Below are 25400 nucleotides of genomic sequence, written 5' to 3'. Positions count from 1 at the left end.
GCTTATCTTAAAGCAATTAGGAAGAGGTTAAAGTAAGTTCTGCTGTCATGGAATTAGGCATGTGCTGAGTTATTGGTATTGTTTCAAGACAGACCTATTTGCAGCACACAAAAAGCTTTTGGATCTCTTTCAGTGCTGCCTTTTGCTGGTAGAGTTGGAGGGGGTGAGTTTTCTGTTTGAAAGGAGTGATCTTTGTTGTAGGAGTTCATCACATCATTTTATTTTTGGGGAGCTCTCTGTTTTGTATTAAACTGTATAAATGAGTGGAGTTCAGTGAGCCCAGCCAAGCTGCAGGTGCTGACCTGGAAGAAGTTGTAGTTGGAAGGACCAAACTGGTTATTTCTGTTCTTCTCAACAGTGGTGAGAACCAAGTTATAGCAAAGCCATTTGAGTTTGATGTGGATTGCATGGACCTACAGGCAGAGGAAGTGGTTGGGGGATTTATTTTATTTTTTGGTGGGGTTTCTTGGGGTTGCTTCTTTTCTGGACAGGTTTTGAGACAGTTCTTTGAGTGGAAGGTAAGACAGTCATTCCAGAAGCCTCATCACTGATCCTCTTTGTGCAAACAGAAATGTATCATCTGAGATCAGTCTCAGTTTGTTGGATATGTTCAAAATCACTCAGAGTTACACTTTATTTTCCTGTGCTCCAGAGGAAGCCTTACCTGAGCTATGCACAGCAATCATCTGTCTTTTATAACCATCAGAATTGAGAAACCCTCTTCCCTGAGCTGATTTAGTCATAAATCTGATCCTACCTCAGTGTCTTTGAGGTACCTTCATGTCTTGGCACGTTCAGTCTTTCCTTCTCAGAATCCAACAGGTTTCATAAGCACTGGCTTGGAGTTTTCTGTTCAGGATATTGTACCATTTCTTTGTGTGGTGACTCAGTCTGTCTCTGTAGCTCATGAGAAGTAAGAATCATCATCTTGTTTTATTAGTTGCTGCTTTCAGCACCAAGTTTGGGCCATGCCAGGATGTGTTTGTCACTCAACCTCATCTTGAACTCATTCCCTGTGCCAGTGAGGGGCAGCCAAGTGTTTAGTTCACAGTGTAGCAGCACAGTCAAAGGAAGCAGAGTGTAATATTATTTAAAAATGTTGCTATTAACTCTGCTTTAAACACCTGAAAACCCACAAGCAGAAAATTTTGGGTGTAGAGAAAGGTAAATAACACTTCACCCTTTGTAATGAATTTGCTCTAAGGCTCCAGTGCTGTAGTTAACACCACCTTTGTCCCCTTTTGCCAAAAGCTGGGATCATAAAGGGACATTGGCCAAGCAGTGGGACTGGATTAATAATTGCATCAGAGCTGCAGAGTCCTGTTAGGAAAGTCACTGCAAAAGAGGCCAACCCAGCAGCCAAATAACTTGTGAAAGGAGCCTTGCAGGGCTCCCTGACACTGCACGTCCCTGTGCACTCTCACTTCGGTGCCTGTTCTTGCCAAAGCCACTGTCAGAGGCTCTTCCTCCTTCTAGAAAGTTTAATAAATACAAAGCAAGTCTCCCTAAAGCTTCAGCTCGGGACAGACTCTGGAACTGCTGCATTCTGCTCTGGGATCCCAGAGGAGTGTGTGGATAATGAGCTCTTTCTTTGCAAGAAAAATGCTGAGTTGGTGCCTGCTGATAAAGGTCACTTGAGCTGTCTAAAGGATCTCCTGATTTTTAGATGAATTGCTTAATAAGAAGTGAATTTATCTGGAGGATCAGTTCATTACTGGCTAATTTAACCCACATCCAGACAAGCAGCACAATAAACACCTTTCTGTGAGGGAATGTGGAAGGATGAGGAGCCACCAGCATTTTTTTCCATACTTTAGTCATAAGTAGCATAACCAGAGCTAATGCTGAGTTCAGAAATTACCAATTTGCTAAAATTAACCTTTTCTGTAGAAGCAGTGTAATTGCCATATCTGGTTTTTGGGGAGACCTGGCCAGACTGTTGATGAAAACCCCTCTGATTTCAGGTTTTTGATGCCTGGATTGGATCTCCAGTTCCAGCATGACAATCAGCTAAAGCTTTTGGACCTTCTTTTGCCAAGGTTAGTACAAATTTGGGTCCCTGGCTTTTGGATGGCTTTGCCATGGGACTTCTTTACTGTTCTGAGCCTTGACAGTAGAGAGAACCTGGGACTTGTAAGCCAGGCAGCTGGAAGGGAATGTGTTTTGGGAATCTGTTACAGGGAAATAATGGACAGTTGCTGTAAGTAAATGAAGTCCTGGGAGCTGCCTTCCCTGTGTCTCATTCCATCAGCTTTCATGGACCTTTTCCCTCCTGTGTCTTGTTCTAATTTGCAGTCACAGTGTGTCCTCTGACCTGGCAGAGACTCTAGGCTGGCCTGGGTGGGTTTTGGCTCCACACAAAAGGACTAAGGACTTTTGAAGGGCAGCACAGGCCTGAAATTGAGAAGGAAAATCAATGGCTGTTAGTCTTGGGAGCAGCATTGAAGTGGGCTGTAGTCACTGAAGCTCAACATTCAGTAATTTCATCTGCAATTTGGGATTGTTTTTTCCCTCTTGCCCTCAGAACAACCTCAAATGTGTTATGTGCAGCTATTAGAAATGGTGCTGATCCATGGATTGCTCCTGGGAGCGGGAATGTTCAGTCATTGGTTTTGCTCCTGAACACACAAATATAGTAATACCCTTGTGAACTATAAGTTGGAACGGGTCATATTTATCCCACTGTCAGAGTGGCTGGAGAATTACTCAGCTATTGACTGTGAGAATGAAAATCTGCCTGAGATTCAATACTGAAATAGCCAAAAGAAGCAATAAAAAAAGGGGCGATGGAAGTGGAATGAATATAGAGAAATGAGACTGCAGCTCTGCGTGTCAGGTTTGCCTCTGCGATTTGTGGACAAATAATATAGATTAGCCTTTATTAGTCATGCTTTCAGTAGCAACAGTGAGCATTACAGGAACTGGGAAATGAAATCAGTTACCAACCAGCTCTCATAAAACAGTGCTACGTCCCTCACTTGGGATGGGGTGTTGTAGTTCAGTCTGTGCAATCAGGGAATTTTCAGAAGGAAGCAGAGCTTGGCAGCCATAAAACCAGCAGAACTGCCCCTTGTGACAGCAGTGGGATGGTGTGTGACAGTTATTGATTGCTGCTGGTAGGCAAAGTTGTGGCTGTGTAGCTTTGAAAAACAGATGGGGCAGGTGTAAATAGCAAGGCTGTGTTTAATAAAAGGGATTTTTAATAAATGTCATTCCTGGTCTAGAAAGCACGGCTGAGTTCTCTTGGAGCCCAGTGCTGTGGCTCCCTGTGCTGGGGCAGCAGCTGGTCCCGTTTGCTGGAGGGAATCTCTGAGTCCACAGGATCCCATTGGATGTCCTGTAAACTGCCTGGATTAAGCACCTGCCCCAGTTTGAGTGGTTTTTCTCAATTTAATAATCAGTGATGCTATTTTTCTCCAAGTGTATCTGTTTTGAAACTGTTTTATAACTGCAGTTCTCACTCAGGTTGTGCTGGTAACTTGGAGAAACTGGAGTGAGAGGTCCACAGAGGAGGGGAGTAGGGAAAAGGCAGGAAGGGAGAAACTTCACAGCAGCAGCAGAGTTCCTGCTCGGGCTGGAGATGAGCTGGGTGGATTTTCCAAGTCCCTCAGTTCATGTGCTCCCATTGCATCTGCTAGTTCAACATAACTGGAACAAGCAATGGAGAAAAACAGAATAATGGAGCTTTAACCTACATGAAAGTGAGCTCATTTCTTCTTCCTCTGGGCGGGTGGATTAAAAACTGTGGTGTTACATAATCTCTACCCCCCAGAAAAGCTTCCAGTCTGCCTGGAATGTTATCTGCTGGGGCAGTTGGGAGTTATGAATGAGTTCCCTAATCCATTGACAGAAATGTTCCAGCAGGCACTTGCAGACTTCCCTGTAGTCTAATGGTTTTTGAGAAGCCCTTGGTCAGGTGTTGGGGGCTGATACAGGCTCAGGAGATGGACATTTATGTAGCAAAGGCCTTTATACTGATAGGATTTTTGGAAAAAAGACCTTACTGCCTATATTGGGAAAGGAGTCTTTGGAAATTTTTTAAAAGTTTGCTTTGTTTCTGGAAACTTTAATCAGGAGACCAACTAAGGAATAGAAAAGAAATACAGATTATTAGAATTTCAGTTTCTAATTTGCTGTTACATTTTGATTTCTGAAATCCATGGAGTTTCTCTAATATATGTAAGCACAATCTGGCTCTTTTCTATAGAATCTACTTCATTCTTTTCCATTCAGACAGGCCAAGTTGCAAGCATAAAAAATAAGATTATTCGGTGATGGGCAAATCAGATGATTCAGGTGTGTTTGAGAAATGGTTCAGTTTAATATAAAGCACCTCAAAACCACAAGGCTTTGCTCATATCCAGTTTCTACGAGTTCCCATCTAATGGTGTGTAAATTAGGTAATGTTTGAGTCATTTGGGACTCGGAGGTTTTAGCTTTTACCCCAAATGCTGCTGTGCCACGGAGCCATTTCAGACCTCCCTCTTGAGTGGGATGGAAACCATCCATCTGGGTGCTGCACTAATGGGGAGAAATATTGATCCCTCCCATTTCTTGGGCATGTGGGAGAGCAGCTTTCCCATTCCCAGCTTTCTCCCCCCTGTTTCCCATCCTGTGCCAGAGCTGGAATGTGTCTGTCCCTGCCCCATTTCGGGGGGTTTGGGGTGCTGGCCAGTGGGGGAATGGGAGGGAAGTGCTTCCCTGGGGAGGGAAGTCCCCTCCCAGGGGGAATGATGTGCATCTCAGGAAGACTTAAATGAATGTATTTGATCCGAGGAGCTGCTTTCACGTGGGGTTCTGCTGAGGAGTGATGGACAGCTGGGTTAGAGATGGTCCTCTGGGAATGTGCTGCACGAAACACTGAAGTGAAACCAGTCTAATGATTTCTGTTACCTTGTGTTGCCTGAGCAAGGGGGAAACTGGGGTTCTGTTTATTGATAATTATAAACCTGGGGAGAGCTCAGTGCATTAAGGCTGTGCTATATTTAAATGGTGTTTTGTCTGCCAGATGTCCCTATTATAAAATGTTCTTTGCCAAGATCATGGGCCTCTCCTTCTAAAAGCTGCTTTTGAAGCTCTCAGTTGTTTTCAGAAAATTGGTTAATGTCCATAGCTGGGGCATCTCTGTCTGTCTTCACTTTGTGCTGTTAAGTCATTCCAAGAGCATTTTAAAGGTGGTGGGAGTAGCTACGGGAAATGCCACTTCACCACTTGCAGAGTGGAATTATTGCATTTCTGAAAGATGAAACTATTATTAAAGCAGAAAATGGAGTGTTCTCCAGCCTCTCCCCCTGTGTGCTGCAGACACTCAGCGGTGTCTTTAATTAGGCTGTCACAGCTGAAGCAAAAATAACAAAACCAAACCTCCTATGAACCAGCTGTGAGATTTAAAGGCTTTTACTCCTCCCCAGAGCAGGGAGCCCTGACAGGGAACATTCCAGCCCCTCATCCTACCACGGGGCTGGAGGAAACATTCACCTGCTGGTGTTGAGCCTGTTGGGATTTCTGCTCGTGTGAGGGGCAGTCCAGCTTTACCACCAAGAGCTGATTTCTTGTATCCTCAGTCAGATTGACAAAAGCCAACTCATTTCACGTTCTCCATGTTAAAAGTTCTAAAATGTTGGTCATGTCTGATCAGGACTGAGTCGGAATTCTTGGGTTAGAGAGCTGCTTTGGACATGAACAGACCCTTTAATTAGCAGGCTCTGCACTAAAATCTATCTTGTTAAGGATTTGTTAAAATCATGCATAAACTGGAATATGATTATTTATTTGTGAATCTCTGGGGTTATTCAGCAGAGTTGAATATTCCTCCCAAGGACAGCCTTTGAAGACCATTTCTTTGAAATAAATTAATTTTTTAAAGTCCTGGCCTTTCTTTTGCATGTTGGCTTGGATATAAACATGAAACCAGCTGCAGTTTTGGCAAGAATATTGATGGGTTCTTTCTTGTCAGATTAAAAACAAAATGGAGTGGACTGTTCTGGAATACTCTTCAATTTTAGAACTTTCCTTTTTCAAGAGTGACCTTATTCAATGCCCAAATGAGCACCTTTCCTCTGCACCACCACCTCATTATGTGTGTCGAAACAGGCATCCTCTCTGCTTTTCTCAACTTTGTGTATTTTTTTTTTAGTGGTATTTTCCCTTTTTTTAAACTCCCACAAAATATGGCTCCAGTTCCTGGCTAATTTTGCTGTACCACCGCAGTAGCCAAATATTTTTGTGTAAGAATTATTAGTCACAGGAGAAAGAATGCAACGGAATATTCTTAGAAAGTGTTGGAACTATGCTTGACATGTAAAATATTTATCCAGACGTGTAAACAAATCAAGAGGTGTTTTGCCAGTGTCCCACCGTGAACTTTTGTTGGTTTGAAGTCATGAGCTGCATTTCAGTTCTTGAAAATAAGGTATCAGGTTCTCTGCTGACATAAACTGGGAGTGCTGATGGTTGGCCTCACCTGGCTGAAATTTTAGCCCCTGCTTTTGCCTCCCTAAAAATAAATCAAGATGTGTTTTCCGAAGAGCTGTAACTGTGCTAAAAAAAAAATCCTGTGTTTATTTTGGGTTTGGATCACTCTGCATTGCTTGTGGTTACTAATGTGGCTCCACTCTATGAGTAGCCTTATGTTTGTTTTGCTTTTTGGTATTATCAGTATCTTAGTGAGAGTTAAACAGTGAGTTTGATTCAGGGAACTGTTGTTTTTAAGGACAACACTGATAATCTTCCCTTTGTGCCTCTGCTCCCAAGGAGCATCTCGGCCCTTCAGCAGGAAAATTCAGCTGTGGCTTTATCTGAGGTGGTTTTATCTGAGCTTCCTTCCAGTGACCGTTGTGGTGAGATGTGGCAGTGCCTCGTGGGGATGCCACATAATCCCCCTGGCAGGGCTCCTGTCTCATCCCAAAGTTTGGGAAAGATCTCCTGTGCTGGGTGACAACACCTGAGTTTTTTGCCAAGCCTGGTTCTGCCCTTCCACACTGGGCCTTGAGTCGTGAACCTCTTTCTCAGCTCTGCAATATTTCAAATTAAATTGCATTCCATTGCAGCTTCCCCCGTTCTGTTTCGGTTTTCATTATTGTCATTATTTTGAAATCCCTTTGGTAAACAGCTCCTGTGACTGCATTCAAACTTTCAAAACTGTGCCATCTATTGTTAGTTTTCCAAACTGCTGCTGTGTCATTGGTTAAAAATCAATGGCAGTTGGAGTTGTAGGGCACGAGCTGGGAATGAGGGAGCAGTTACTCGCTGGGATCTCTTCCAGAGGAGGAAGGTGGAGTTTGGAGCTGCTCACAGCCCTTTAAAATAAGAGTCAGAGCAAGTAGGTGCCTTTTTCTATGGGTGACACGCCAGATAACTTTTTGTAGGAGACTAAAAGCTCCAGAAATGAGGAAAGAGTGTTTTGTTTTAGGCTGATTATTCTCTCTGCTGATATTCTGCTCTGAGATAATCCACTCATATTAAAACTTGTGCATTTCAAAATACCCTGATGCTCATCTCGAGGGACCCACATTGGACAGTTCCCGTCCTAAAAACAAAGAGGGTAATTATAAAAGCTAATCTGTAAATTATAGGTATAAAAATGATATAAATTATATAAATTTATTTTATATAATATATACATGTGTATTGTTATTAAAGCTTTTTTTTGTAGTCCTGTTGATGGCCACCTGCCTCACCTGCTGTGGGACAACACACCTTGATTAGAGGCTGTTGCTCTTTACATTTCCCCAATTTCTTTACCAGGCCACAGGTGCTTTGTTGCACCTGAATCTAAACAGGCAAGATAATTGGGCATTAAGGGAATAAAATCTTGCCCCCAAACCAATGCAAAAGTCAGTAAATTAGGGACAACTTGGAATTTTTTATGTTGGATAGGTTGTTTTTAAGTCAGATCCCTCTTAAGGCATCTTTCATTCACAGTTTAAGACTTGTCAGGACATGTTTTGTCACTGGCATTGGTCAGGATAAAAAGAGTTTCCTGCTTCTTCGGGCTCTATTTACATTAAAAATTCCGTATTATTGGTGGTGTGTGATGTATTTAATTCTGTTGTTCTGTGGAATTGTGTTTGGAGCAGTCTCTGGGAAATCCAACTCTTATCTTAGGGGAAGGCAGTGAGAAAACCAGAACAGATTGATTTCATCTTTGAGCTGAGAGAGGGGAACATTTCCAGGTGGCATAAAAGTGTGACACCTCTGCCCTGCTGTGTGAGGGCCCCTGAGCACTGAGGGAGGGGCTCATGATGTATAAAATAACTCATTTTATCCTCATTTACTGTAAATCGATTTGGGCCCAAGGCCAAGGTCTTCTGGCCTTGGGAATCCACGTGCACGTGGTTATGTACATATCCAAAAAATCTGGTAGTTGATTCCTCTCTGCCTGCCCAAGGGACGTGTGGCAGGAGGGTGTTTAACAACACTGGACCTCTTCTACCACACAATTCCCGCAAAAACAGGCTGAACCAGGAATCTGGGAGAGAGAAGGAATTTGGGGGGGGACTTTTGCTCGAAAGAGAAGCCTTAAAATAAAACCGTTTGTCGGGGCTCAGATCGTTGTGTTCAAACATTCCGTGAATCAGCTGCGGGGGGGGGGGGTGAGGACTTTTAAAGTGGAATATTGCCGTGAATCAGCTTTGGGGGAGTGACCAGCGCTGCTCCAGAGGTTAAACCGAGCCTCGCTGTGCCTTCCCTGGGATCCAGGAGGATTTGGGGATCCAGGTGCTGGCAGCACTGAGGACGGATGAGCCGGCAGTAAGTGAGGAGCTGGGAGGGGGTGCTGGGCACAGGCTTTGCTCCAGAGTTACTCCAGGAAAAAGGGGGGGATTAGTTTTCTCTCAGAAGCTCCGATGGCTGCAGGTGGATCAGATTCCCTTTAGAATTCCCTCAAAAATTCTCCTTGTGCTTTTTTTCCTGCAGCTTACAATTAAGAATGTGTGAATTTGAAACGGAGTTCAATTTAGCTGCCCAAGAGCAAAACTTGAGGAAGAAACCAGCATTTTAAAATCCAAAGGGATAAGGCAGCTCTTGCTTTTCTACTCTGTTGGAACACGTGGGTTTTTCTGAAAGCATTATAAGTACTTTTGCAGAAAGTGGTAGAACAGAGAACACAGCAAAACTCTGTTTTCTGCAGCTCTTTCTCTTGTTGCAGGTTTTTACATAAGTATTTGTAGCTTAATCTGACACAGATGAAGGGAAAGTGTAACTCATAGGTGTCACCTGCCTTAAAACTTTATTTAGTGCAGTATTCTCTATTTTAGCAGAGGAACATTTGTTTTTCCTGTCTCTAGATAAAAATAACCTGCTCATACTTGCAACAGCTCATCTTCAGCCAGAGTTTTTCCCTTTTACCCTCATCAGATCTGCACATTCCATCCTTTTGCCAAGGAAGCCAGCTTTATTTAAATTGCTGAATTCAATCAGACAGCACTAGCAAAGCTGCCACTGCCATAGTGGTAAAAAGCTCTTTATGAGGATCAAATACATAATTTTTTTTGCTTTTATTCCAGCAGTGTGAAGAGTGGAAATAGCCTTTATAGTTTGCTTGGTTGTGGCTCTTTAACACAAATACCTTGAGCCTCACAGGGAGGGAAATAGAAAAGCATTAACCTGTTGCCTTGGTGAGGAATTTTGTTCCCTTCTGACCCTCCTGGTGGTGGGACATTGCTGTGGTGGGACAACTTCATCCATCCCATTGATGAGGCTGCCATGAGGACAAGTCTGTAATAGGTTACATCAGGTTCATAAATCTCAATGATTTTTCTGCATGTGTTAATTTTAGTGATTAAAAAGAAGTGATGCTCTGAGTGTGGGGCACTGATGTGGCTCCTTTAACACAGCACTGGTGGTGACAGAAGGACCTGGGGAGCTTTGGGTCTTAACCCAAGGTGTGCAAGTGAAGTGTTAAACCATTAAAAGCAGACTGCCAGCTGTAGTTTTGAATTGCATTGGCTGAAACAGTGGATTTTTGTTAAGCCTCAAGTAAAGGAGTAAGTCAGTAAACTTTGCTAACAGTGCAGCTCTATGCACAGAATGGGAGGAACAATCCAGCATTTCATCAGCTTCCTTGCTGTCTCTTGCCAGAGTTTTTGGGCTGCCCTGCATTGCATCAGTCCTGCTGGACATTATTTTCCATCTATCATTTGGAGCCAGATGGAAAATGAATCCTCTGTATATTGATAGAGTTATTTTATAACAAGGGAAAAGCTTTTTGGCCTGTGCCTGTGCTGGTTCAACCTTTAAATCAGCTTTTATTGTCTGGTTGTGTTCATGTTTGGAAAACGAAATGAGGATCATTAATAGGTACGTGAAGAGCATGAGAAGGCTCCGGGTGGATGTTTTTCTCTCTGGTGCAATCCATGTGGATGCACTTCCATGTTTTTCTCCAGTGGTCCAGGTGTATCCACAGGTGCCAGGGAGTGGCAGCCTCAGACCTGCCAAGTCTCACCTTGCCCTGGGCATCTCCTTTGGTTCAGGTGCACAGGGCAGTGCCTGGGGCTCCACCTGGAGACTCCAACTTCCCTCCTTGTGGGACACCTGTGGAGCCAGGCTGGGAGAGCTGGGAACGTTCAGCCTGGAGCAGAGAAGGCTCCAGGGAGACCTCAGAGCCCCTCGCAGTGCCCGAAGGGGCTTTCCCTTTACAGAGTAGGAAATCAATCATTAGGAGTTTGTTTCTCTGCTTTTATGTTCAGAGAAACTTCTGGCATGTTCCAGGGATGTCTTTTAAGAAATTTATGCTGGTTTTGGCTGATAGAGAGTTAATTTTCTTCCTGGTAACTAGTAGGTGAGTGTGGTTGGGATCTGTGCTGGAAAAGGGGGCTGATAACACAGGGGTGTTTTAGTTATTGCTGAGCAGGAATCACACAGGGCCAAGGTCTGCTCTGCTCCCCACCCCACCACTGAGGAGTTGGGGGGACACAGCCAGGACAGCTGAGCCAAGGGATGGATATTCCACACCACAGGGAATCCTGCTTAGAATATAGAGGTGGGGGAAGAAGAAGGAAGGGAGGGATGTTGGGAGTGATGGTGTTTGTCTTCCCAAGTCCCTGTTAGGTGTAATGGAGCTTTCCTTGGGATGGCTGAACACCTGCCTGCCCATGGGAAGTGGGGAATGAATTCCTTGCTTTGCTTTACTTGCACGTGCAGTTTTTATAGAGTCATAGAATCCCAGAAGTCATCTCATTCCACCCCTCTGCCATGGGCAGGGACATCTTCCACTGTCCCAGGTTGCTCCAAGCCCCATCCAACCTGGCCTTGGACACTTCCAGGGATGGGGCAGCCACAGCTTCTCTGGGCACCCTGTGCCTCAGGGAAGAATTCCCCTCACAGGGAAGAATTTCTCCCAAATATCTGTCTGCCTTTTGGCAGTGGGAAGCCATTCCCCCTTGTCCTGTCAGCCCATTTCCTGACTAAGAGTCCCTCTCCCCCTTCCTTGTAGCCCCTTCAGACCCTGGAAGGGGCTGTGAGGTCTCCACTCAACCTTCTCTTCTCTTTAGCTATTAAAATGTCTTTATGTCAACTCACGAGCTTCTGTTCCAGCTCTCCCCCCATCCCACCAGGGAGCACGAGCACGTGTGAGGCTCAGCTGCCATCTGGGGTTAAACCAGGACAGACATTACAGCCAGGCTTTAGCCATTGTGGAAAAACATGCAGTTCTATTAGAAATCCATCTTGTTCTGAAGGAGTTGACTGTAGAATTAGGTCAGGCACACCCTGCGTACTCGTGTTTCCTGCTGGCTCATATTTCTGACAATAATTGTACATGGGAATGTTTTTGTGGACTTAAAGGAGTGTTGTCACCTTAAAAAGTAGTTGTTTGGAGTTTTATTTCAGTCGTGGTGGTTATGCTGTGGTTTAGGAGGAGGGGGAGGGTTGCTCACCACCTGATTCACTCGCTGCTTGTCCTTCCTTGCCATTTACAAACCGAATGGTGAAGTAAATTACTCATTTCTACTATTTTTACTCTCTTACAACCTCTCTCCTGCCATGCCAGATGACAGTGAAGCCGTGTAAAAGCTGTCAGATGTTACAGCAAGGGCTGTAATTCAATGGGTTTGGACAGCTCAGCTTTTCATTGTTTTCCTTTGAAGTTTCTGTGAAGTTCTTGATACCTAAAATACTCTGTAGTGGTTCTTTAAAACAAAGTCCCAAGGATAAGGAATATATCCTTATCAATATAACAAAATATTATATAATTAATAAAAGTAGAAACCAGCAGGTTTGTACTGATGCTTTTGTTACCTTTTGTTTAATAAAGTGCTGCATCTTAATGGGTTTTCTCTGCTGGGTGTGTTGCTGTAGTTCAATTCCTTTTCGTGGCACACATCACCTTGTTTATGGTGCTCTCTGCAACTTAAGCCATTCAGCTCCTTCCAGCAGCTGAGTGAGAACTGTAAACCTTGGGAATGGCTTTGGATGTGCCCCAGATTCGTTAGGGTGGGGAAGGATAAGGTGCTGAAGATCTTCCCAGCCTCTCAACGTTGCAGAACGCTTCCTTCTTAAGAATTGCACAGAACAAGGATCGCCCTCTTCACCTCTGCAAAGCATTTGGAGCATGAATTGTTTGTGCCAAAGGTTCGTTGCTAAATAAAACTGTTTCCACTTGGTGATTAAAAATAATTTAAATATGACTTCCATATTTTTCTCTCAAGAAAAGACAAGGCTCTAGGCAAGTTCAAATAAAGATTATTTCCCCAGGACCACCAGCACAGGGTTTGGAGACAGATGTTTGTGCAGTTGCACAGCTCATTTTTGGTGCTGGCATGTTCTGGAGGGAGGAGGGACCTACATATCCCAAGTTAAGGTAACCAATGGCCAGAGCCAGATGGGAATTTTGATTTTTGACTCTGATACTGATTTCTTTTAAAAAAATAAAATCTCGGCCTGTTAAGGAGCTCTTTGATCTTTAGTGTTGAATGTGACTTGAGCTTCTGCTACTCCTGAATGCCCAGCTCCCAAAATCCAGCTGAGTCTTCCAGCTTCTCTGTGGACTGATTTTGAGAACACAAACTGCTCCTTACCTGCTCCTCCAGGATTTGAGAACACAAACAGGTCACAGAGAAGTGAGAAAGAGGTTGGGGTGCTCGTTCACTGCTCATGATCCATTCTGTGGTACCAGCCAATTTACACTTCCCAGAGGGTGGAAACATGCATGGAAAGAGCCTTGGAAGGAAGGTGGTAGCCTGGGAGTTGCTGGTGCCTGGAGCTGAGTAGTGAACGTGCTACAAGTCAGAGTAGCACCTGGGTAGGCAGTGGATCTGTTCCTCTGATCCTCAGGATTATGGCTCCTCCTCTGTGTCCCCGTTTTCTCTCATAAAACACTTCCCTGCAGTGTTTCCCAGGGCTGTTAGGAGCAATGAGCAGTTAATATTTGTAAAAAGCTTTGAAGATGAATAGTGCTAATTATTATTTATAGGTATTCACTCTCAGCACAGGTAGTTCTCCTTGATCCTGGGCATGAAAGGAAACCAGGACATTTGTAAGCTGGTCAGGCAGGAGTTCGGCCTTGAAGTCTTTGTGTCCTGGTTTCCCCGCTGGGTTCTGTGTGTTTGCAATATATTTGTCTCATTAAATGACCACTTTGGGGATTTATTGTACCAGCCAGATGTGCTAAAGGAACCTTACTCACTTTCCTCAATTCTGCTGACACCTGGTGTGCAGGATTTGGGATGCCAGGAGGGGCTGCAAGACAGGGAATTGTCATCAGCCTGGCCCAGGTTGGATAATCAGCAGGGCTGGATGTTCCACTTCCTGAAGATTCAATAAGGAAAGTCAGATCTGACACTGGAAGAGCCACCACATTGCAAAGAGCAGCTGTTTGTGAATCTGTTTTAACAGAAGAGAACAAGGAGAAGGGTGTCCATCAGCTGGGGTTTTTCTCCTAAAAATCCTGCTTAGCAGATTAAGCAGCAGAAGAATAGGAAATTATCAGGGAAAATTCATGTGTTGTAGTTCCTGTGTATCTGATGATAGTTCTGTAAATAATTTCAGAGCTGTTGTAGTTGAGGACTGCTGAGGGGTGTTCAGGGTCTCTTCAACTGTGCCTGCATTTAATTAGAGCTTGAGGTGATGAACAAAGATTGCAACATTCACCCAACCCAGTTTGGTGGCTGTGAAATTCAGTCTGCTGGGGCTTTGTTCTGTTTGACACCTCTTCCATAGGGCTTGGAAGGCAGAGCTCTGGGGAAGGTGTGGAGTCTGAGTGTCCCTGGATAAAGCTGATTTATCTGATTCCCTGCCTAAACTCTGCTGAGTAGTGCAGGAAATAATCAGGAGAGCATCCATGAGTCTGTTCCCCAGTGCAGGGCAGTGTTCACAGGCACTGGTGGGTTTCTGGTGGGAGTGATGGGGGGATCTGTCCAGGAAGATGTGGGAGAGGGAGTTTTCCAGGCTGTGGTGGGTGAGAGCAGAGGGGGAGGTGATGCCCTGAGAGCTGCCCAGTTGCTGGGACTGAGATGACCCTCAGAGGCTCCTCCTGTCGCTGTTCCTTCCAGCCAGAGCCATTAAAAAAGAAATGGGTTTGCTGTTGCCAAAAATTTTCCTTCAGATGAACATCACATGATGTGTAAGCAACAGATTTTCTAAAAATACACAGATATAACAATGCTGGCAACTTAATATTGGGTTTACAGAACAAAGGAAAGGAATTGTTTTTCCTTTTTTAAATTCTCATTAAGAATTAAATGGTTCCACTGACTGCCAGTAACAATGGGCTTGAAACCCACCACTGAACTGCTCATTAAGGCTTCACCCTCAGCAGGTCCTGCCCAGAAAACTCGCCAACTCTGCCTTGGCATTTTGTTGTTTTATTAGTGCTGTGTTTTATCTGGTTTGTCTCTACCAGGCAGGGCTCTACCAGGAGACAGAGATGGCACCCACAGGCCCTGGAGTCTTCATTCAGCCAAGGAAAAGACACAGGACAATTGTGCAGCAGGGGGGAAATTGGGAAAATTCATTAATGAGGAAATTGGTACTTTGTGTTTTAGAGAGTAGAAGGAAAAGAGTTGAAGGCAAGAAAGGAGAGCTGGTTCTTGTCCAGGGCAGAAAAAATGCCAGAGAGAATGAGGGAAAGAGGGCAAAGAGATACAGGGAGTGAAGTGGGTCTTAAAGATAGAAACAAGGAGGAAGAATTTCACTTGGAAAAAAAAATGAGAAAAACGGAAGCTGTGTCTGCATATGCTGGAAGAACATTCCAGATCTGAGTGGTGTTGGTTAAATCATCGTGTGTGAGGCTTCTCCAGTCATGGATGTTCTGCATCATACAAGTGGGTTTTGTAGGACTGTTTTGGGTTAAATCCTGGAGTGAGCACTGTGTGACAGCAGGGGCATAAATCAAGAAGGAAAACCCAAAACCAAGGAGTGACTGGGAGCAGGGAACCTCCTGGTCAAACCTCACAGTGGTTAAGTGGCAACTCCTGAGCTGTTAACTGGGAAAATATTATATTTCAGGCTGTAGCCATGTTACAGAGCTCATTTGGCCAGGGCTGGGAATCAAGAGATACATAAACATTTTTAAAGGGCACTAGAGTTCTGGAGGGAGGGTAATTGCCAGGAAGGTATTTGCAGGAATGCACATGTGATCTAAAGACATCAGTGGCTTTAGACTTAGCTTTAAAAAAAGCAAAGGTTTATAGATTAAATATATTTAATAGACCCCTGGTTACTTTAAACGCTTTTTTCGTTTTCCTAAGTGAGTACAGGGGCATCATAAGCCTCTGAAACACAGTTAAATACCTGCAAAAATGCCTTTTGAGCCTGAGGGACTTGGCTTGTGGTGCCAGATACAGGGATTTGAGCTTCATTGCTCGGGAGTTCCCTCCAAAACCAACAACCTGGTGTTTTCTCTGCAGCTCTTCCCTTAGGAAACGCCACCAGCTCCTCACAGCACGGAGGCCCAGCATGAATGTGAACTGTGCTGGGGGGACAGACTGGTCGAGGAACCCGGAGTCCAGTTGCCCTGTGGAAAACAGAACTGTGGCATCTCATGAGTCAGAAGAAAGTGCTGTGGTGGTAGGAGGTCACAGCTCTGCTGCAGTTCCCAGGACTGAGGGTAAGTAAGGATAACGTCCTCACCTCGTAATCCTCAAGGGAGATTATTTTTTGTTCTCTGAGGGCTGTTCAGTTTTGGAAAAGGTTCCAGTATCACAAGGCAGGCTGCACTGGGGAGTGTGTACCCTGCTCTAAAGGACAGCAGTTCGCAGCAGAGTTCAGCAACTTGGCAGCATCATCCCATGGGAATGCCCTGGCTGGCCAGCTCATGGCTCCTGCTGGGATTGTCCCTGAACAGATTCCCTGGAAGCAGCTGGACAGAGTGTCCACCACGGACCAGCATCAAGCACTGCTGACCTGCAGCGCCTGGTGAGGTGTGTGCTGCTGCTGCAGCTGCCTGGGAGGGTCTGTGTCTGTATTTTGAGCTTGTTTAATTCCTGTGCTCCTTGCCACTGAAACCATCATTGGGGTTCGTTAGGAAATTTTTTTATCCAAAACCACAGTCTATTTGTGTCGGGGAGGGTTAGGTTGGACATTAGGAAAAGGTTCTTCCCCCAGAAGTGATTGTGCACTGAACAGGCTCCCCAGGGCAGTGGTCATGGCCCCAAGGCTGACAGAGCTCAAGAAGTGTTTGAACAACACCCTCAGGCATGTGGTGGGATTTTGGGGTTGTCCCGTGCAGGGCCAGGAGTGTGACTGGTAATTCTTGTAGGTTCCTTCTAACTCAGCATATTCTGTGATTTTGTGATATAACATTACTCTGACAGTTATGTCTACTGGAATCCTTAATTGTATGACTCAGTTTTCTCGTTGCAGTAGGAGGTGTTACTATGAAATGATGTTTTCCAATAAATTCTCTCTTACCCTGCAGTATTCATTTGTCTCCCTCAGGTTTGGATCCCGAATGCCGACACAGCACTTGCCCAGGAAGTCCCCAGATCAGCTGCATGCTCTCTGCTCCTGAAGACACTCACAGCTGCCATTTCCCAGATGGAAATAAGAGACAGGTGGAATATTTTAGTCCCCAGGAACGCCATGGATGCTGTGCTTTGTCTTCAAGCAGCAGCTCACAGACAGTGGCTCCTGAGAAAGTGACCCTTGTGGTGGATGGCACTCGCTTTGCAGTGAACCCCCAGATCTTCACTGCTCACCCTGACACCATGCTGGGAAGGTGGGTCACGGCCCTTGTTTTCAAGGTAACTGGAATGGGTCAAATGTTTGTTAAAATGGAGCAAACCCACAATGTTTGTTTTGTGATCTCATCTGTGCACACAAGCAAAGCAAGGGTGACCTCAGTGAGAACTTGCCTGTGAGGGAGGCCCTGAAGACCTGACCAGATGGAGAGCTGGTAGTTCTCTAGATTAAGTCTCCCTTTGGTCCACTTCCATCAGAAAATGCACACTTTTAGCCAAATGTGGTCTCATTTTCTCTTCTGTCCAAGTGTTTGCCTGGTTTGTAAGCAGTACATCTGTCCACAGCTGATAACCTCCCTCCTGAATGGGGAGTATGATAATGCTCCATCCCCTCCTGCTGCCCTCTTTTGATACTCTCCCAAAAGAGAAGTTACTCGGCTCCCTCTAACAGGACTGGAAGGTTGGAACCTGTTTCTGCAACAAGAAACACTCATGTTCTGTATTGCCAGCACTTCCCCCCTCTCTGACCAAAGGGAGATAGTCCTGTCAGGTCACTGACCCTTGCCCTGGTCATTGAGTAAAACACAAATGAAACAAGGGATCAAAAAACGTGGAGTTATCGGGTGTAGGTCAGTGAAAGGGCTTTATTGCCAGGGGATTTTCTGCCCCAGGGCTGAATGATCTGTTCCTTGACTTGTTCCTTGACACAGTAGCCATAGCAACAGAGCCCAGACTTCCCTGAGCCAGCTCCTGTCCCTGTTTAGCATGGAAGTAAAGTTGGAGTGTGGGTTTAAGTCACTGTATCTCTGTGTCAATGGTCTGGGTTGGAAGAGGCCTTAAAGCCCATCTCGTTCCACCCCCTGCCATGGGCAGGGACACCTTCCACTCTCCCAGGTTGCTCCAAGCCCCATCCAACCTGGCCTTGGACACTTCCAGGGATGGGGCAGCCACAGCTTCTCTGGGCAACCTGTGCCAGGGCCTCCCCACCCTCACAGGGGAGCATTTTTTTAACCCCAGTGCACCTCTTTGTCCCTGGAATAAATGCATCTCTGTGTTCTTGTGGAATTACATGGTTTTTTTCTCTCTTCAGAATGTTTGGACCAGGAAGAGAATACAATTTCACCAGGCCAAATGAGAAGGGGGAGTATGAAATCGCAGAGGGAATCAGCTCAGCCGTGTTCCGCACGGTGCTGGTAAGGAGATGTTTGCAGACAGGGGAAAAAAGAGAAATAAACAATCTGTTTGTCACCTGTGCAAAGCTGAGCCATCTCCAGGCAGCTGCACTCCCTGGGACATTCTGTTTTTACGTTTTGCATCGTGATTTTCAAAGAAAAAATATAGGAGATTTTGGTAGAAGTCAATGTTTCAGATATTTGCTCATCTCGCCTTTTACCTTCCCTGAGTCCTGTTGTTGGAATTCCTGAGCTGCACCCTGACCTTGTGGTTGCATATTAATGTCTATTGCATATGAGATATTACTAAACTCTGTGCCATGGGAAAAGTTTTAACTGGAGCTCATCATTTATCAGACCCAAGAGGACCTGCAGATGTAGCTTCTTGAACAATCAGGGTTGTTTTTACTGTTCAAAGAGCTCTAAACAGCCTCTCTAACTCTCAAATGTTGGTTAACAAAACCAAGAACTAATTAAGAATTATCAGAGTCCAAGACATCCTTAATTTTTCTCTCTAAAAACTGTCCTTTTATTCACAGGATTATTACAAAACTGGAATCATTAACTGCCCTGATGGGATTTCCATCCCAGACCTTCGAGACACATGTGATTACCTCTGCATAAACTTTGATTTCAACACAATCAAATGTCAAGACTTAAGTAAGTATGGAAAGAAATCAGCTCCTGGGAGATCAACTGCGTGGATCCTGATTCCGTGCAGCTCTTAATCATGTGCTTTAGTTTAAGCATGAACATGTGGATTCCACTAGGGCTCAAATTGCATTTAAACAGCTTCTTTTTTGCTGCCTTAATCAGAACTGAAGTGATTGAATCCTGCAGAATGCAGACACCTTGGTCAAAAAGCAAATTATAAACATTCTGGTCTCTTTTTGTAACAGAGGCCAAGCAGAGCTTGCTGTTATAGCCCACAAAATGAAAGCTAAAAGCAGGGTTATGACTCGTATCCAAAATGTACCAGAGAATCATGAATAGTTTAAGCTAAAGAATGATGGGCAAAGCAGGAACAAAGGATACCAAAGCTGGGAAGTAACAGAGTTCCTAGACATGAAGGGATTTGATTGGGAGCAGCTTTTTGGTGGGCATGCTGGCCAAGAAAGTACTTTTAGCAGAGGCAAATCTGTGGAAAGCACTGTAGTGAAATGGAGTGTGTGGTACAGGAGCACAGGCCGTGGGTGGAATTTCCTGCCCTCTTCTCTGATGAGTGATCACGGAGAAGGCAGCAAAATGTACTTTCAAGGGTAGAGGTTGTTGCTGGGAATTCAAGTTAAGTATCAAAATGAATTAATTATTCAGTCTGTTACTGTTTCACTGTATTGGTTGGAGCTTGGTGGGGGGGTTTTTTGTGGCCATGAAATGGTTCTGCAGTGTAATTTGTATCCCATTTGAAATGCAGTCTGTACATCTGATTTTGCCAGTTCTGGAGCTAGAGGCTGTTGATGCCTCTGAGCATATGTTGAGCAGTTTGTCTAAGGAAGAATTCCCGCTGTGCTCTTGGATAGATCTGGAAGTGCAGAGCTGGGACATATTTTCATAGTGTAGAACAGCTCATTGTCTGATTTCTGCCTCCCCAGGTGCTCTGTTACACGAGCTCTCCAACGATGGGGCTCACAAGCAGTTTGACAGCTACCTGGAGGAGCTGATCCTGCCCATCATGGTGGACAGTGCCAGGAAGGGGGAGCGGGAATGTCACATCGTCGTGCTGACAGATGAAGACACCGTGGACTGGGATGAAGATCATCCACCTCCCATGGGAGAGGAGTACTCACAAAGTAAGGGCTCTGCACTGGGGCTCCTGGCTCTGTGTGCCAGGAAAGGACCCATTCCCAAACTCCAGGCTTCCTCCAGGAGGAGGTGCTGGCACATGGAGCCCTGTCTTGTGCACTCCTTTTGAGCTGCCACTGCTGGAGGCAGGATACCAGAGCTGTGCTCTGATCCCTGTGTTGGGACTGACAGCACACACTGCAGCTTTTCCTTGTGTTTCTACCTCTCCCTCAGCCTTTTCCTGGCTCCTTAGTGAGGGAATACTCTTTGCTTTCCACTCCCATCACCTCCCAGTCTGTCCTGACTGTGATGTGCATCACTACCCTCCCACAAGGAAGTACAACTAATGCCAGTGAGGAGAACAGGCACCTTGAAAACCACACCTGGTTTTAGGCAGCCTCGCAGCTGAGCACGTCAAAAACAGGGAGAAGGTTCCTCTTTGTAGATTGTAATCACCTCTTTTATTTCTCAAGTCCTTTACAGTTCCAAGCTGTACAGATTCTTCAAGTACATCGAGAACCGGGACGTGGCAAAAGCCGTGTTAAAGGAACGGGGCCTGAAAAACATTCGCATTGGCATTGAAGGTAAGGTGTTGCTTCAGCAAAGGAAATCCTAAAACAGGTGACTCCACAGTCAGTAAAGCCTGGTTTCCTCTGAACTCCAGGCATTTCTTGGTTTACTCTGTGGTTTACATTTATTTTCATGGAACTGGTCAAATCTGGGCATGTTCCTTCGCCTTAAAGGAAGGTAAAAGATACATAAAATGTACCAGTAAGCCTAGGAATGAGTAAACAGGAAACAGGAGTCAAATGCTTCCACCTGCTGCTCCAAGCAGTCCCTTAGGGATTTAGAGAAAGTTGTGCTCTGTCCTGGGAGACTGTCTTATTTTTATAGTAGCTGTGTTTGCTCACAAAATGGCTGGTGCTGTGCAGCATTTGATCCTATGACTGACTACACACAGTGCTGCACCCTCCTGTCAGAGAATCATGGAATCATTTAGTTTGGAAAAACCCTCTAAGATCATTGAGTCCAACCATTAACCCGGCACTGCCAAGCCCACCACTAAAGCCACTGCCAAGCCCACCATGTCCCCAAGCACCACATTCACATATGTTTTAGGTCCCTTCAGGGATGGTGACTTCACCATGGGCAGCTGTGCCAGGGCTGGACAACCCTTTTGGTGAAAAAAATTTCCCCCATATCCAACCTAAACCTCCCCTGCTGCAACTTGAGGCTGTTTCCTCTCCTCCTGGCCCTTGTTCCCTGGGAGCAAAGCCCGACCCCCCCCAGCTCCCCCCTCCTGTCAGGGAGTTGCAGAGCCAGAAGGTCCCCCCTGAACCTCCTTTTCTCCAGGCTGAGCCCCCCCCAGCTCTCTCAGCTGCTCCTGGTGCTCCAGACCCTTCCCCAGCTCCATTCCCTTCTCTGGACACGCTCCAGCCCCTCAATGTCTGTCTTGTTCTCACCCCAGGATTCAAGGTGTGGGCTCAGCAGTGGGACAATCGCTGTCCTGGTCCTACTGGAACATTGTTGCTGGTCCAGGCCAGGATGCCCTTGGCCTCCTTGCCCATCTGGGTACACCTGGCCTCATGTTTAGCCTTGGCCCTTCTCATTTTTTCCCCTGCATAACCTCATGACATCCTCAGAGTCCTCCTGATTTGCCCTTACCCTTCTTCCTCCTTTTCATCCCCACCTTTGGCACATGGGAATGGCCTGCTCCTGCAGCTTCAAGTTTTCCTTCTTGAGGAATGTCCAGCTTTCCAGAACTCCTTGGCAGGGGAAAAGAGAACGGTCTTTTGCAAGCCAGCAATGTAAAATGTGGAATGTGAGCATTTGTCTGCTGAGCTGTGTGTGTGTGTCCCACCCTGACCCCACAGTCACTCCCAGCTGGCTCTTCTGGAATGCTGTTGTGAGTCAGAGGGGTGCAGTGCAGCTGAGGGGCTGTCTGTGTTCCCAGGATATCCCACCTGCAAAGAGAAGGTGAAGAGGAGGCCTGGTGGGCGCTCAGAAGTGATCTACAACTACGTCCAGCGGCCCTTCATCCAGATGTCCTGGGAGAAGGAAGAGGGCAAGAGCCGCCACGTGGATTTCCAGTGTGTTCGGAGCAAATCCCTCACAAACCTGGTCACGGTGGGGGATGATGTCTCAGAGGACCACGAGGTGATAATGCATCACCCCCCCCAGGTGGATGAACTGGACAGGCTGAACGCCCCCTTCTCCCAGATGGTTTTTAACGATGTCCCGGATTAGTGCTGGGGAATCCTGCTGGATGTGGGAACGGCTCAGCGTGGTCTCGTCCCGAGCGGTGGAACACAGACTCCTGCAAGGTGCTTTATCCTCCTTCATGCTCTTACTGCGTTGTCATATTACAAGCATGTTAATAAAGAGCCACACTCCATAGTCTTAATTGTGCAATCAAAAGCAACATCTCCTCAGACAGAAAGGAAACGATGCCCTTTGTTTCTACTACAAAGGCTTCCGGATTGGTGGGTGCTGAATATTTTATCTAAACTTCTAAAAGAAGAGCACAATTATGTAGAAACATCTTGTTTGACATGAGAGAGGAAATTCTGGGCCTGTCAAGACAAAGCTTTCCTTTACCATTAGGCACTTAGCTTTGCTTTTGTGGGAATCAGTTACAGAGGAGTGAACATCAAAGCAGGACAGATGATGCTCTTTCATCAAACCAGCAGAAATGTAGCACAGCTGTGACAGCAAAATCCTGAGCGTGGAGGAATCTGTTTGCACTGCCACCTGGCTTTGGATCCAGCATGCTGTACTGTCTAGGATAAACCAGGTCCATAGGAAGCTTATGCCTGTTCACAGGAATTTCCCATACATACTTCTCCATGAGATGGAATCATTGTTTTTAGGAATGTTTTCTGTTAAGTTCAGTAAAATGAGTAGATGGTGCTGAAGGAAAACCCAAAAGAGACTGTAGCTGATGTTTTACCAACCAAGTAAATCTGTTTAGTAGCCAAGTAGATGTGAACCTTTCTAGAGGTGACTGTGCATGCTACAGACTTTCAGTTGTCTCCTCCATCCCCCTGCTCAGACAAAAAAAGCCAGTGGAGGAGCTCCCAGAACAAACAGTACCTGAGTAAAATCCATGGTCTCATCCCCTTAGTTGGTCAGAATTCCTGTAGGCTCTCCAAGGAACACTGTGCTGCTGCAGCTTTAAAAGGCCAGCTACTTCCCAGTGTGGAACTGAGTGGACTATTTTGTTGTCAGACAGGTAAGAAATACCAATAGTAACCCAGCCCTCAGGAGAGAAAAATACTCATACCTGGCAACAACTCCTTTGCTGCTCTGAGTGTAGTATCCTGGTCTGTGTAAGGCTCTGGGAATTTTGGGTTCAGGGCCAACAAAGCTGTGACTGTGAGAACAGACACATTCCAGGCTGGTTTAGCATAGATAGGTTGGAGCTTGCTGGTCTTGTTCCTGCAGCAGGAGTTTCTTTTAGGAATTTTCTGTAGGAATTACCTGTAGGACTTCCCTCTAGGCTGACTTAAGCACTGATGAGCACATGGTGAGTTCAGCTCTGCCCCAGCTGAGCTGAGGGCACTCAGAACAGGGCAGCCTCACAGAGCCATCCCTTCTGGCTGGAGGGGAGTTTAAAGACTCCAGAACTGCAGTATTTGAACATGGTGCTGCTGCAAAGAAAAGCTGAAACCATTCAGGAAGAAAGAGAGGGACAGGGTTCCTTGCAAAGTTGTTCAGGTCAGTGCTGCTCTTACAATGGTGTTGAAACCTGGACCATTTGGGCACTGAGCTGCCTGGTCAGACTTGGCAAAGCAGAGGTCAGTATTAGTCAGTATTAGTCTGCCCCTAGAAAGTTTAATCATTTATTATCAGGACTGCATCATCAAGGAAATTTGTATTATTCTCCCTCTGACTGCCAAGTGCATGGAGCATTTGTTGACCAGTGAGGATTGCTGCTGTTTGCTGCTGAGGATGGTTGTGGTTTTTGGTGTAACATGACAAGATCAAGCAAAACTTTTTAGTTAGGAGTAACAAATCTCTGCCAAGACACCTCTTGCTGATACGTTCGGTTCCCATTTGTGTGGATACAGGTTTCTGTTTCTGTTCTCAGCTTTTTTCCCAAGTGCAGCAAATAGATCTCTTCTTTTTAAAAGTGCCTATGGGAAGATTTCAGGTCCCAGGGTTTCAGATGCCCAAGTTCCACCTGAGTACTTTTGAAAACTCCTCCCTCTGTGTCACTGGGTCAGTACAAGAAGTGTCCTTCAGTGCCTGCACAGAGCTGGGGGGGTGTGCAGTCACTCCCTCTATTGCTCCAGATGAATTTCTATTTTTGTAGTAGAGAAAGGAAGACATATGGACCATTAACCTCCCCCCAGGGGCCAGAGCAGCCCCATTCCCAGCCCCGGTGATGAGCCGTTCCCTCAGGACAGACAGCAGCACTGGTGAGCCTGTGTGTGCCCAGCAGGGATGGAGGTTGCCCCCAGGCCCTGGGTGCCCAGCAGTGATGACCCCCAGGCCCTGTGATTGTGTTTTTCAGTGTGTATTTATTTTTACTACAGTGTCAGTTTTAATTATTTGAGTATTGGAATTGCCCAGCTGAGTTGGAGTTGGAGCTTACACATGTTCTGCTCTAGGGACTGAAGGGGGGGTGTTGTTGAAAGCTCCTCTTCAGGACTCTGTCAAGGCATCAGGTGCTGAGAATTGGACCTCGATGGCACCTTTTGGGATCTGACAGCAAAGTCCCATGGCCAGCCAAACCAAATCCCACCGTGTGTGTCCCTGAGCCCAAGGGTCAGCTCAGCCTCTGGAAGGATCCGGCCAGTTTGTCAGAAATAGTGGCCATGGGTTACAGACTGTCACTGCCTGTAGGAGCTCGTGGTTCCCTGTGTAATCAACTGGACCTCCAGCTCCCATGATTTCCATGGAGTTTTTACCACTCACCCAGTGTAGTTTATTGGCTTTCCCAAGTAATTAAAGATGAATTCGGGATTTTAATTTTTGTTAGTAAAGTGAATTCCATTGGAACACTGAATAAAATTGAAAAAGAGTTTGCTTTTCCTCCTCTCATGGTCACCTACTTCAGGTACAAGGTCAACTCTTGTCTTATTCTAGATGTACTGAAGTGTTCCCCATGCTGTGTATGAACTCCAGATGTATGGTTTCTGTATTAAAATATAAATTATATGTGGCTTGTTTGGCTGTTTTAAAACTTGTTTTAAAACAAGTAGAAGAGTAGAACAGGTTGGGGACAGGGGGATAGAAGGTTTTGTTTCCTTGCTTCATAAAGTACCTGTGGTTGTGATCCCAAAGCCTCAGGAGTAGTTTGGCATCAGACAGAGCCTGGTTGATT

At 45.6% G+C, this 25400-nt stretch overlaps 1 protein-coding gene across 2 annotated transcripts in view; it reads left to right on the top strand.

Moving 5' to 3' along the window:
* The window catches only part of KCTD20 (potassium channel tetramerization domain containing 20), a 28068-nt gene extending 2829 nt beyond the window's left edge, over positions 1–25239 (top strand). The window contains exons 2-9 of one of the 2 annotated variants that reach the window (XM_027728847.2): positions 1965–2039; positions 15846–16045; positions 16876–17155; positions 18208–18310; positions 18829–18949; positions 19882–20079; positions 20545–20655; positions 22026–25239. In XM_027728847.2, the coding sequence (XP_027584648.2) occupies positions 1972–2039; positions 15846–16045; positions 16876–17155; positions 18208–18310; positions 18829–18949; positions 19882–20079; positions 20545–20655; positions 22026–22318 (1374 nt within the window). In that variant the 5' untranslated portion in view covers positions 1965–1971 and the 3' untranslated portion in view covers positions 22319–25239. Of the gene's footprint in view, positions 1–1964; positions 2040–8725; positions 8752–15845; positions 16046–16875; positions 17156–18207; positions 18311–18828; positions 18950–19881; positions 20080–20544; positions 20656–22025 lie in introns of those variants that run through there. The other variant, XM_027728848.2, reaches the window with a different exon arrangement.
* Positions 25240–25400: the final 161 nt, after the last annotated feature.

The sequence above is a fragment of the Pipra filicauda genome, unplaced genomic scaffold (assembly GCF_003945595.2).
Source record: "Pipra filicauda isolate LSUMZ 115617 unplaced genomic scaffold, ASM394559v2 scaffold172_size1731463_pilon, whole genome shotgun sequence".
NCBI classification, from domain to species: Eukaryota; Metazoa; Chordata; class Aves; order Passeriformes; family Pipridae; genus Pipra; species Pipra filicauda.
The sequence above is the reverse complement of the archived record's forward strand: the minus strand, read 5'-3'. Positions and strand labels throughout refer to the sequence as shown.